At 44.1% G+C, this 13,637-nt stretch overlaps 1 protein-coding gene across 1 annotated transcript in view; it reads right to left on the reverse strand.

The window, feature by feature from the left end:
* LOC126253700 (WD repeat-containing protein 91) overlaps nt 1-13,637 on the reverse strand; it is a 231,609-nt gene that overhangs the window by 76,452 nt on the left and 141,520 nt on the right. The window contains exon 9 of the mRNA XM_049955227.1: nt 9,049-9,219. Coding sequence (XP_049811184.1) covers nt 9,049-9,219 — 171 coding nt within the window. The remainder of the gene's footprint in view (nt 1-9,048; nt 9,220-13,637) is intronic.

Here is a 13,637-nt window from a genome sequence, read left to right on the forward strand (position 1 = left end):
TTCACTTTATCACAGCAGTCATAAGCAGTCACATCAAAAAGAAAAACTGCTGTTAGTGGTCCGAGGAATTCATATGCACTGCTACAAGATTTATTACACGGTGTGTTACAATGTGGTGTGGCACCTGAAATACGAAGAGCCTCTGTATTTTCTTTCTGCGCTTACATGAGCAGCATCTTCTAACCAAACTGCGTGCCTACAGAGTATCGCCTCAGTTGTGAGACTGGATTCGTGATTTCCTGTCAGAAAGGCCACATTTCATAGTAATAGACGGAAAGCCATCGAATAAAACAGAAGTAATATCCGGCGTTCCCCAAGGAAGTGTTGTAGGCCCTCTATTGTTCCTTATCTATATTAACGACATAGGAGACAATCTGAGTAGCCGTCTTAGATTGTTTGCAGATGATGCTGTCATTTACTGTCTTGTAAAGTCATCAGATGATCAAAACGACTTGCAAAATGATTTAGATAAGATATCTGTATGGTGCAAAAAGTGGTAAGTGACCCTGAATAAAGAAAAGTGTGAAGTTATTCACATGAGTACTAAAATAAATCAGCTAAATTTCGATTGTGAGATAAGTCACACAAACCTGAGGGCTGTAAATTCAACTAAATACTTAGGGATTACAATTACAAATAACCTAAATTGGAACGATCGCATAGATAATATTCTGGGTAGAGCAAACCAAAGACTGCGATTCATTGGCAGAACACTTAGAAGGTGCAACAGGTCTACCAAAGAAACTGCTTACACCACGCTTCTCCGCCCTATTCTGGAGTATTCCTGTGCGGTGTGGGATCCGCATCAGGTGGGACTGACGGATGACATCGAAAAAGTACAAAGAAGAGCGGCTCGTTTTGTATTATCGTGAAATAGGGGAGATAGTGCCACAGACATGATACGTGAATCGGAGTGGCAATCGTTAAAACATAGGCGTTTTTCGTTGCGACGAGATCTTCTCATGAAATTTCAATCACCAGTTTTCTCCTCCGATTGCGAAAACATTCTGTTGGCACCCACCTACATAGGGAGAAATGATCATCACAATAAAATGAGAGAAATCAGGGCTCGCACAGAAAAATTTAAGTGCTCGTTTTTCCCGCATGCCGTTCGAGAGTGGAGCGGTAGAGAGACAGCATGAAGGTGGTTCACTGAACCTTCTGCCAGGCACTTTATTGTGAATAGCAGAGTAATCACATAGATGTAAATGTAGATGAGTCTAGTATGAACACAATAAAATTGACAAAAAGCTATTTTATGATAAAACTCAGTCATTCTAAATAGTAGTTGTTAATCTATTACTGATTGTTTAACGATGACAATTCGGAAGACATTTTCTAGCCTTTCACAAAATAAAAATGGAGTAAACTTTTGTGACATGCTGAAACTATAACTGGGCTCAAGACTGAACTTACCTTTCTTGGGGAGTGCACTAATTGTAGTATCCTTGCATACTTCATAAACTGACTTTACGTTTCAACTTGTGACATGCTTCTCTCTATACTTTCCACGCTCCATAGTTACGAGGGTCACTCCAAAAGAAATGCACACTATTTTTGTAAAAATACAGTTTTCATTCTGCATGTGAGAAAGTTTTACAGTGTGTAGATACATCCTTCCCACTTATTTTCAAACTCAGTTCAACCTGTTCCCGCGAGTGGCACCGTCACAGCATGTCTTCAAGATGGCTGCTACACTTGACGTTCGTCAGAAGCAACGTGCTGTCATAGAATTCCTGTGCTGTGAAAATGAGACAATAGGGAACATCCACAAGAGGTTGAAAAAGGTGTATGGAGATGCTGCTGTCGATCGCAGTACAGTCAGTCGGTGGGCAAGCAGGTCACGTGATGAAAGCGCACACGGCAATGTTGAGGACTGTCCTCGCAGCGGCAGGCCTCGTACCACACACACTCCAGACAATGTGCAGAGAGTTAATGAATTGGTGACTGCTGACAGACACATCACAGTGAACTAATTGTCACGCTACATTGAGATAGGGGAAGGAAGTGTTTGCAGAATACTGAAAGTGTTGGCGTTAAAAAAGGTTTGTGCCAGGTGGGTTCCCAGGATGTTGACCGTGGCTCACAAAGAAACAAGAAAATCGGTATGCACCGAACTTTTGGAACAGTACGAGAACGGTGGAGATGAATTTCTTGGAAGAATTGTGACAGGTGATGAAACATGGATCCATCATTTTTCACCAGAGACGAAGAGGCAATCAATGGAGTGGCGTCATGCAAATTCACCCAAGAAAAAAAAAAATTCAAAACCACACCTTCTGCTGGAAAAGTTATGGCTACGGTGTTTTCCGATTCCGAAAGACTCTTGATTGTGGACATCATGCCAAGTGGAACCATCATAAATTCTGATGCATATGTGACGACACTGAAGAAACTTCAAGCTCAACTGAGTCGTGTTCGACCACATCGGCAAAAGCAGGATGTTTTCCTGTTGCATGACAATGCACGGCCACATGTCAGTCAAAAAACCATGGAAGCGATCACAAAACTCGGATGGACAACACTGAAACACCTGCATTACAGTCCTGACCTGGCTCCATGTGGCTATCATCTCTTTGGGAAACTGAAAGACTCTCTTCATGGAACAAGGTTTGAAGATGATGACTACCTTGTGCACGCTGCCAAACAGTGGCTCCAACAGGTTGGTCCAGAATTTTATCGTGTGGGTATACAGGCGCTGGTTCCCAGATGGCGTAAGGCAGTTGAGAGTGATGCAAATTATGTGGAGAAATGAAAATATTGTTCCTAAAGGAAGTATCTACACACTGTAAAACTTTCAAACATGTAGAATAAAATATGGATTAAAAAAAAAAGTGTGCATTTCTTTTGGAGTGATCCTCGTAGTTAGTTAGTTAGTTAGTTGGTTGGTTGTGTGTTCCATTGATCAATGGTATGGTATGGTATGGTATGGTAGCCATTATAATGTGGAACGTGTCAACTGCATAAGCAATGCACATATGAAACAAGATTTAACAATACAGATTTAAAGACTAATATTTCTATTATTTACCCCATTCCCTTAAATGGCACAAAATGCATATACTATATTTATAGATTTATGTTGTGACTCGCCGATCATTCAAAGTGCTGCCGTGCAATTACGCGTGTCCTCTACATGCGGCGCTGTCTGCCAGCCATGCATCAGCCGCGCCACCTAAGTGGCCAGCCAGCCAGCGGTCACTAGACTTGGACTCAGTGCTCATTCGAATGTTACCGTGTTCACATTCTTGCTTGTCAACTTGCTCAGTGACTTATATGTGTTGTGTCGTTTTGAAATATGTGTGTTCAACTTGACGTTATAACAATTGGTGACGAGGTAGTGGATTTTTCCTTTTCATCGTTGACCCACAGGTTTCCATGGCTACTGACGAGCAACTATTGCAAGGTCTCATTGAACAGCAAATGCTTCTAACGTCGGCGATTCGCGATTTCATTGCGGCGTCAAATGCGGAGTGTTTTTCGTCGTTGCCTATACCTCGTTTTCCTCCTTACGACGAGACGGCGGAAGACTGGTCTGATTATGACAAACGTCTTCGACAGCACTTCTTGGCATTTCATGTCACGGATGAACAAACATATAAGTCTCTGTTCTTTTCCTGGATTTCACTTCAAATGTATCAGTTGTTGTCGCAATTAGCTCCTTTGAAAGATCCTGTGTCTTTGTCCTTTGCTGAAATGTGCTCATTTATGTCTGTCTATTTTCAAAAGCAAATGCATGTGGTAGCCTCTCGTGTTGCCTTTTATCATTGTCACAAACAACCACATCAATCCTATCGCACTTGGGCTGCTGAACTTCATGGCCTCAGTCAAAAGTGTGAATTTGTTACTGACGTTCACAAAGAGTCCTATGCCGATTCCATGGTACGGGATGCTATTATCCGGTCGGCGCCCGACAAAGAAGTTCAGCAACTTACCCTTCAGTTGGCAAATCCGACTCTAGATGAAGTCCTATCCATCGCGCAGTCTTTTGAAATTTCTCGCGCCGCTGGGGGGCAAATAGAGGCGTGGGGTGATGTCGGGGAAATACAACCTATGTGCGCTGTTGACGACACGTGCGGCGTGTCCCCACCGGCCTACGTGGCCGCAGTACACTCGCACGTGCAGCCTCGGCCTAACCGTAAACAACCCTCTAAGAAACTCCAGCAAAACCCTCGGCAACTTCCTTCATGTCCGCGGTGTTTTACGAAACACTCACGCGAGGATTGTCCCCAACGCTGGGCTGTGTGTCACAATTGCAAAAAGAAAGTTCATGTGTCTTCCGTTTGCAAATCCGAACGCCTACATGATGTTCATGAACATGACGCTGATTCTGATTCTGTATTGTCTGTCAGTTGCACTTCTTCCCATTCAGGAAAGTTATTCCTCACTGTCCAAATCCTTGGTCGGGATGTTCGCATGTAGGCGGATACTGGTTCTGCTGCCACTATCATTAATTCTCAGACGTATCTTCAGTTGGGTTCTCCACTCCTATCACCTGTCACTCGGCAATTGCGGACATAAAATAAGCAGAAGATTTCTCTCTTGGGACAATTTAATGCTGAGGTATCTTACAAATCCATCGTTCACACTGTTCCCATATTTGTGGTCGACCAGAGTAGCGCAGAGAATCTTTTTGGTTTTGATGCCTTTCGCGTTTTTGGGTTTTCCATAGATGACTCTGTCAATATCATCTCTGATGCTATTCCTTATGCTCAATTGGATTCATTGTCGACAACATTTTCGTCCCTTTTTTCTCCTGGGTTAGGCCGTGCAAACAACTTTGAAGCTCATATCATGCTCAAACCCACTGCTCGGCCTAAGTTTTTTCGGGCTCGGCCCATTCCTGTGGCCCTTCGTGATCGGGTTAAACAGGAGCTGGTTTGTCTCACTACTTCAGGGGTCTTGCTTCCTGTCACTTCCAGTGAGTGGTCCTCTCCTGTTGTTGTCGTTGCTAAGCCCAATGGTGATATTTGTCTCTGTGGCAATTTTAAAGCCACTGTAAATGCGCAATGCCTCATCGACACTTACCCTATGCCCCGGCCTGAAGAATTGTTCACTAAACTTGCAGGAGGCCAGTATTTTTCTAAAATTGACCTGTCAGAAGCTTATCATCAACTTCCTCTCGACGCTGATTCCCGGCAGTTTCTGGTCCTTAACATGCCTTTCGGCCTCTATCAATACCAACGATTGCCATTCGGGGTTGCCAGCATCCCTGCTCTCTTTCAGCGATTCTTGGAACAATTATTGCTCCCTGTCCCTGGGTGTATAAATTACATGGACGACATTGTTGTCCCTGGCTCCACCACTGAAGAACATCTTCAGAACCTCCACACACTTTTTCATGTCTTACAGACTGCCGGTCTTAAGTGTAATATTCAGAAATCAAAATTTTTTCAGGCATCTATAACGTATTTGGGGTTTCAACTCTCTCGGGATGGTATTCGTCCGCTTCAGCAAACTGTCGCTGCGATCAATGCCCTTCCTCGCCCTACATCTGTTAAGGAACTGCAGGCCTTCTTGGGGAAAATAGCATACTATCACAGGTTTTTACCGTCTGCTGCTTCGGTGGCTCAGCCGTTGCTTCACCTGTTGCCTGTTGCATAAAAATGTGCCTTTTCACTGGTCCGTGTCATGTGATGCGGCTTTCCAGAAATTGAAGACTATGCTGAAACAGGCCCCATGCCTGGAGACTTATCAACCTGGCCAACATCTTGTTCTTGCCACGGACGTCTCTCAATACGGGGTCGGTGCAGTCCTTGCGCACCGTTTTTCAGATGGCTCTGAACAACCCATTGCTTATGCCTCCAAAACGCTCACGGATGCCCAACAAAAGTATTCTCAAATTGAAAAAGAAGCTTTGGCCATTATTTACGCTCTTCATAAGTTTGGTGTTTTTCTCTATGGGTCCAAATTTCATCTTGTTACGGATCACAAACCACTTGTTTCCTTGTTTAATCCATCAACGTCACTTCCCGACAAGGCTGCACACCGCCTCCAGCGTTGGGCTCGTTACTTGTCTCATTTCCATTATGAGATTCATTTCCGGCCAACGGCTCAACATGCAAATGCTGATGCACTGTCTCGCCTTCCCATGGGTCCTGATCTGGCATTCAATAAGGACGAACTTTTGTGTTTCCATCTGGATGTTGCCTAGCAGTGGGTTGAGGACGGGTTCCCCATCACAGGGGACCGGCTGGCGGCTGCTACGGGTTCTGATCCTACCCTCTCCCGGGGTTTACGTTGTATTCAGAAGGGTTGGCCAGATCGTCTGTCCGCTAAAACTTCTGATCCATTGCGGAACTACTACGCTTTGCATTACCGCCTCACGGCCAGGGATGGTGTTATCCTCCTTTCCACCGAAAATGCTTAGCCGTGTGTTGTGGTACCTGCGTCTTTGCGTGCTTCGGTCTTGCACCTCCTTCACCAAGGGCACTGTGGTGTCTCTCGCACAAAATCTCTGGCACACCGTCACGTGTACTGGCTTGGCATCGACTCTGAAATAGCACACATGGTCGCTGCCAGCGGCCCTTGTGAGTCAAAGGCCGCCGCCCCGAAGTCATCTTTGTCACCGTGGCCTTCACCTGAGACGCCCTGGGAGCGTATTCATGCTGACTTTGCGGGACCTTTTTTAGGTACTTATTGGCTCCTCGTAATTGATGCCTACTCTAACTTTCCTTTCATTGTCTGTTGCACGTCGCCTACCACCGCGGCAACAACCAGTGCTCTCGCCCGCATTTTTTCTTTGGAAGGCCTCCCCTCTACTCTTGTTACTGATAATGGTCCGCAATTTGCCTCTTCCGAATTTGCGGATTTTTGTGTTCGTCATGGCGTTATGCATGTCACGGCCCCTCCGTTCCATCCACAATCCATCCACAATCAAATGGTGAGGCTGAATGACTGGTCCGCAGATTTAAGGCTCAGATGCAGAAACTGCTGACTTCTTCTGCTGCTGATGTTGCGCTTCTCCAATTTCTGGCTTCTTACCGTTTCAACCCCATGGGCAACCACAGCCCGGCTGAGCTCTTACATGGCAGACAGCCCCGCACGCTACTTCATCTTCTGCGGCCTTCCACCTCCCGGCCGCGGGTGCCTTCACTTGGCCGGTTCACCGCCGACGACCTTGTCTGGGTACGGGGATATGGCAGGCGGCCAAAATGGAGTCCGGGCCGCATCTTACAACACTGTGGCCGACGCTGTATGAAATCCAGACGGACACTGGTGTTGCAGTGTGCGTCATTTGGACCAGCTTCGGCCTCATGGGCCGGCAATGCCTGTTCCGGATGCCACTACACCACCTTCGGCTCTACCTGACGCTTGGGATCCTGGAATCTCTCATTACTCACAATGCAGTCCTCTCACCATCATATCGGTGCCAGCACAAGAACTGATGCCAATAGGAGAGGTGCCCATGCAGGAACCAGATGACCATCATTTGTCTGAGCAACTCTACTCGCCTCCTTCTCCTACGGACGCAGACACATCGCCCATGTCTCCTGTTATATCAACCGGACTTGCCGCAATGGGCAGATTGGTGCACGGGGCCCCAGCTGATTCGACCCTTACATCTCCTGTCATCTCGACCCATTATCTTTGAGGACACTTCCGTCCGTATGGGAAGCCGCCTCCTCGAGACTTTACGGCCAGTCAAACAACGCCTATGGACATTAGCAATCTACAGGCCACATCCATCAAGACCAGCGCAACAATTTCAAAGGGGGGGAAAGTGTTGTGACTCACCGATCATTCAAAGTGCCTCCGCGCAATTACGCGCGTCCTCTACATGCGGTGCTGTCTGCCAGCCATGCATCAGCCGCACCACCTAAGTGGCCAGCCAGCCAGCGGTCACTAGACTTGGACTCGGTGCTCATTCGAATGTTACCGTGTTCACATTCTTGCTTGTCAACTTGCTCAGTGACTCATATGTGTTGTGTTGTTTTGAAATATATGTGTTCAACTTGACTTTATAACAATTTATTTATTGCTATTCAGGAATTCATCTATGGTATAGAAGGAGTTGTCAAGGAGATATTATTTCAATTTATTTTTGAAGCTGTTACTGCTGTCTGTCAGGCATTTTATTTCATCTGGTAATTTGTCGAAAATTTTTATAGCAGCATATTTTACCCCTTTCTGTGCCAAAGATAGTTTGAGTAAAGGATAGTGTAAGTCTTCCTATTTTCTGGTATTATAATCATGAATGTCACTGTTGTTTTTAAACTGGTCCATGTTGTTGAGAACAAATTTCATTAATGAGTAAATGTACTGTGAGGTGGTGTTAGAATTCCCAATCTTTTAAAAAGATGCCTACAAGATGTGTGACTGTGAACCCCACACATTAGTCTAACCACTTTCTTTTGAGCAGTGAATAATTTTTGTCTAAATGTTGAGTTACCCCAAACTATTATTCCATATGACATCAGAGAGTGAAAGTATGTTAGCTTACTAATTTCTATATCCTCAAAATGGGCAATTATTCTGATTGCAAAAGTTGCTGAACCTAGTCGCTTTAGAAGATCCAAAATATGAATTTTACAATTAAGATTGTCATAAAGTTACACATGGTTATACACTGACAATTGCCAAATAATAGCAGTTAGCTAAATGCTGCATGAATAAGGTCTGTTTGTGTATCAGCTGACTGATGTTACAATTATTTTTCTCTTCCTCATCTAGTCACAAGTACATTCAGCTTTATTCATGATTTAAAAATAATCTTCTCAAGGCACACATACTGAAATCTAATGACATGCACTATTTATTATTTTATATTATCTAGGGAAACGGAATTAATTACATTATCTCAAAGCAATATCAATATCATAATTCGACACCCATTTTATTTAAATTTAAGGGAGATGCTATATTAATTTAACACATATAATGTTAAGCTCCTATTACTATTAGCTGAAGTTAGTCTGAATGCACTCGTAACAATGATGTTATAAGAGAAGATGAACAGGTATAAATAGAAATGAGATAGCATGAAAATAGTTCACAGATAGAAAAGTAAAAACAGGAAACATCATTAAAATGATAATCAACACATACCATGAATCTTGTAAGAGGCTGTCTGATTCTGAATTCAATTCCCACGCCATCTTACTGTTATCATGCAAACGTATTAGACCTGCCTTATGGCCAGAGATTACAAAGCGTTCATCCTTCATTACCCAGTCCAATGAAAGGACAGAATTTTTTGTAACAAATGTAGCTGCTGTCCTGGAACACAATATTTTGAGTACTAAATGAACATGAAAACAATATTCTTTTGAAATTTCTCTTGGCAGTAGACATAGAACAAATCTGTGTAATAATATATGCTATTCTAGCAAACAGTATACTTTTCAGGTCTTGGAACATCTAATTGTGAATGTTTAGCATACAACTATGATTGTCAAAACGGAAATAAATCATAAAAAATTAACACTTTGGGAGCTTTAAAATTTTAGGGTTTTTATGTTGTCTGTGTGTATATTTTTTATACCTTGCAACAGGGGTGCAAAAAGAACTGCAGACTTCACACAGTGTGTGCCACTCGTGCTTAGTATTTTTGTCACAGTTGTTACAATTATTTTGAATTTCATGGCCATACAGGTTTCCATTTTCACCTCATTTATTTGAGAAATACTACAGTAATTGACAAGCACAGAAACATGTTTAACAGAACAAAGAAAAATCTCAAAGCAACTAGTGTTTGCATTATGTTAAAGTGTCACATAATAGTTTCTGATGATGGAAAAACAAACACACACACACACACACATTCTTACAGGCAAAAATCGCACACCCATGGCCACTGTCATCTCTGGACACTATAACTTGACTGTGGTGAGCAGCGATCTTGGCTGGGGTGAGTTGGGGATACGGAAACAGCACGGGGTGCCGAGGGGGAGAGGTGGCGGAAATTGCTTTAGTCCTGCCTGCGGGGTTTCGCAGCGATGTGCCGAGGATAGCGTAACCAAATATCAAGACAGTTACACTGTGTCTCCTACCACTCAGTTTGTGTATATATATATATATACACACACACACACCCTTGCCTGATAATGTGCCTTTTATAGTGTTGTCCTTTTTCGTTGCTGTTTTAACATTGTGCCTCGCAGTGCATTCATAACTTAGTCAGGGCGCTAATGACCACTGTAGTTGTGCGCCCTAAAACCACAAAAAAAAGACACACACACACATCAAATATTTGGTAGGACTATTGTCAATGTTACTTGTGCGGTTGTAAATTTTGAATTGCTTATTTAAATTGTTTTTTTTTTCCATATACAGGGAGAGCACCATAATGAGACATTGCCAGCATCTCCGGTGCTGCCGCCAAGCAGGAAGTTGATTGCTGTTGTTCACCAAGCGAAGGCCATTACGTGGAAGAAGATTCTGTTGGTGTTTCTTATTGCCTTATGATACAATTCTCTTCAACAAATATAATAATGGATGATCAGTGTTGTACACGAAAATGTATTGATCATTAGTTAATTCTTGACCTCCTACAACTAACATCAATGTTAATGTGAAATTTATGCTGTAATAAAATACAAGGGCAGAAGTGAGAAGTTATTTGTTTATACTTCACGATTTTCTAAGGTGAATGGATATGTGGACAGACAAAGTAATCTGAAACTGAATCTGACTTCATCGTGACAAGACTGACTTTTTTATGATCTAGTCTTCCTGTGAAGTTTGGACTTATTGAAGTCTGAAGTGAATCAACAATTAATAGTCAAAGGAAAGGGCGAGATAATACCCCAATTGGGAAGGCACAGAACCTCTAAGGGACTGGTGACACATAAACTGATTGAAATTTTGTCTTTCTCATGGAATGTTAACATAACTATTTCATTGAAGTACTGTAATTTAAATTTTTTGTGGCATGCCCTTTTGGAAAAGGAGTCTGAAATAATCGAGCAGAATTACCATACGTATTGCACTGAATGTTTTCAAGTCAGTTTTAGGCACAACAATTGCTTATGTTGTACATTTAAAGAACAACATAAAAAGCGGTGTGAAGCAACAGCTGCTAGTTGTAGCAGTGAGGGGCTGCGCAGGTGGGAGATGGGAGAAGAGGGGTGAGACGGAAGAAAAGAAGCGTAGAAGGGGAAAGGAGTATGAAAGTTTACTGAATGGGTAGAAGGCGTGTGTGGCTGGAGTGGGAGCGGGGAAGGTGGAGAAAAGGGACCAGTGAAGGACGAGGCCAGGGAGACTACAAGAAGAAAGGATTATGCACGAGGGAGAGTCCCACGTGTACTATATAGGAAAGCTGGTGTGGATGGCCGTGAAGCAGCCACTGAAGTCGAGCACTCTGTGCTGCTTTCACAGATGAACCTGCATTTGATTGGTTGGGAGATAGTTGTGACACAACTGGAGTAGGCGCTAGTGGAAGAATGTAAGGAACAAGTCTTGCGTCTATGTCTATTACAGGGATGTGAACCACGTGGCAAGAGGTTGGAAACAGGTAGAATGAGGACCACGAGGATACTGCACGGGCTATGTGGGCAGTGCAATAACACTGAGGTAAAGATGAGAAGGACTGGGGGGAGGGCATTTCTCCTTTCAGTGAACACCAATGATTCAGTTACTTCATTCCTGTACACTACTGAGTGATGGGTGACATTGAGGAACACGGCTTGCTGGCCCGAGGAGGATCTCGTGAAGCGAATGGGGGAGAAGGTGTCGAGGTTTCGGAGGAATGTGAGTACTCGGTCCAAATCGTGGAGATGTCGTCAATGAATATGAACAAGGTGTGAAGTTTGGGATTCTGGGTACCCAGGAAGGATTTCTCCACCTGACCCATGAACAGGCTGGCACAGGATGTGCCATATTGGGTGCCTGTAGCTGTATTGTGGATTTTTTGTTGGTGCTTCCTTGAAGGACAAGTAATTGTGGGTGAGGATATACAGCCTAGCCACTCCTGCTCACATCTGCAGTGACAAATAGTCCTTCTCCAAATACACAGAAGGTCTCACTGAAGTCTTGTTCACACGTGCAAAAATAGATCTCCCCCAAAGTCACCTACCATTCTCCCCCCCCCCCCCCCCCCCCAACCACCCATTGACAAAGGAGGGGCCTTTTCATGATACATTACCACCGGGGACTGGAGCAACTGAATCACATTCTCCATCAGAGTTCTGACTACCTCTTGTTGTATTCTGAAATGAGAAATATCCTCCTCACCATCCTCCCCACCTCTCCCACAGTGATATAGTGCCAACCCCCCCCCCCTCCCCAACCTACCCAATACCCTTGTCCTTCCTATTCTATCCCTCCTCCCAACCCCTTGGCACATGGCTCATATCCCTGTAATAGACCTAGATGCAAGATCTGTCCCACACATCTTATAATTACCATCTACTCCAGTCCTATCATAGACATCTCCTATATCACAGTCAGGGCCAACAAAGCAGCAGTGTGATCTACCAACTTAGCTGCACCTGTTGAGCAGCATTCTACATGGACATGATGACTAACAAACTGCATGTCTGCATGAATGGCCACTGCCAAACTTCGGTCAAGAGATAGCTAGACCACCCAGTTGCTGAGCATGTTGCCCAACATGGTGCACTTGACTTGAACAACTGCTTTACAGCCTGGGGCATCTAAGTTCTATCCACCAAACTCACTTGTCTTAATTGCCCAATTGCTCAGGATCAAGACCAGCCCTATGCATCTACACAGCACATCCTAATACAGTTCAGTCATGTTCAGGGGTATTAGTGAAAGCAGTCACGGTTACATGAACTCTCCCACATTAACTCTCCCATAATTTTTGCACAGTATTTTATTTGGGCACGACTGCCAACCAACTATCCTTCTGAATAAAAGTATGGCTGAAACTGGAGTTGACCACCCAGTGGCAGAACACACTGTTGAGCACAATACTCTTCATTTCAATGGCCGCTACATAAACCATGCCTTTTTCTTCCCTCTGTCCAATACCGGCTTCTGTGAACTATGTAGATGAAAATTGGTCTTACAGCACATCCTTCAATTCTGCAGTTGTCCTGTCCTCAATATCTGCTAGTCTCTGTCCCACAGAGGTACTTCTAATCTTGCCTACGAACACACCCTCCCCTTCCCCCACCCCTTTTCACTCATTCTACACTCATACCCTCATTTATAGTCTCCCTCTTCCTCTATTTTATCTCTACATCTACATCTACATCTACGTCTACATCCATACTCCGCAAGCCACTTGACGGTGTGTGGCGGAGGGTACCTTGAGTACCTCTACTGGTTCTCCCTTCTATTCCAGGCTCGTATTGTTCGTGGAAAGAAGGATTGTCAGTATGCTTCTGTGTGGGCTCTAATCTCTCTGATTTTATCCTCACGGTCTCTTCGCGAGATACACGTAGGAGGGAGCAATATACTGCTTGACTCTTCGGTGAAGGTATGTTCTCGAAACTTCAACAAAAGCCCGTACCGAGCTACTGAGCGTCTCTCTTGCAGAGTCTTCCACTGGAGTTTATCTATCATCTCCGTAACGCTTTCGCGATTACTAAGTGATCCTGTAACGAAGCGCGCTGCTCTCCGTTGGATCTTCTCTATCTCTTCTATCAACCCTATCTGGTACGGATCCCACACTGCTGAGCAGTATTCAAGCAGTGGGCGAACAAGCGTACTGTAACCTACTTCCTTTG

The sequence above is a fragment of the Schistocerca nitens genome, chromosome 4 (genome assembly GCF_023898315.1).
Source record: "Schistocerca nitens isolate TAMUIC-IGC-003100 chromosome 4, iqSchNite1.1, whole genome shotgun sequence".
Taxonomy (NCBI): Eukaryota; Metazoa; Arthropoda; class Insecta; order Orthoptera; family Acrididae; genus Schistocerca; species Schistocerca nitens.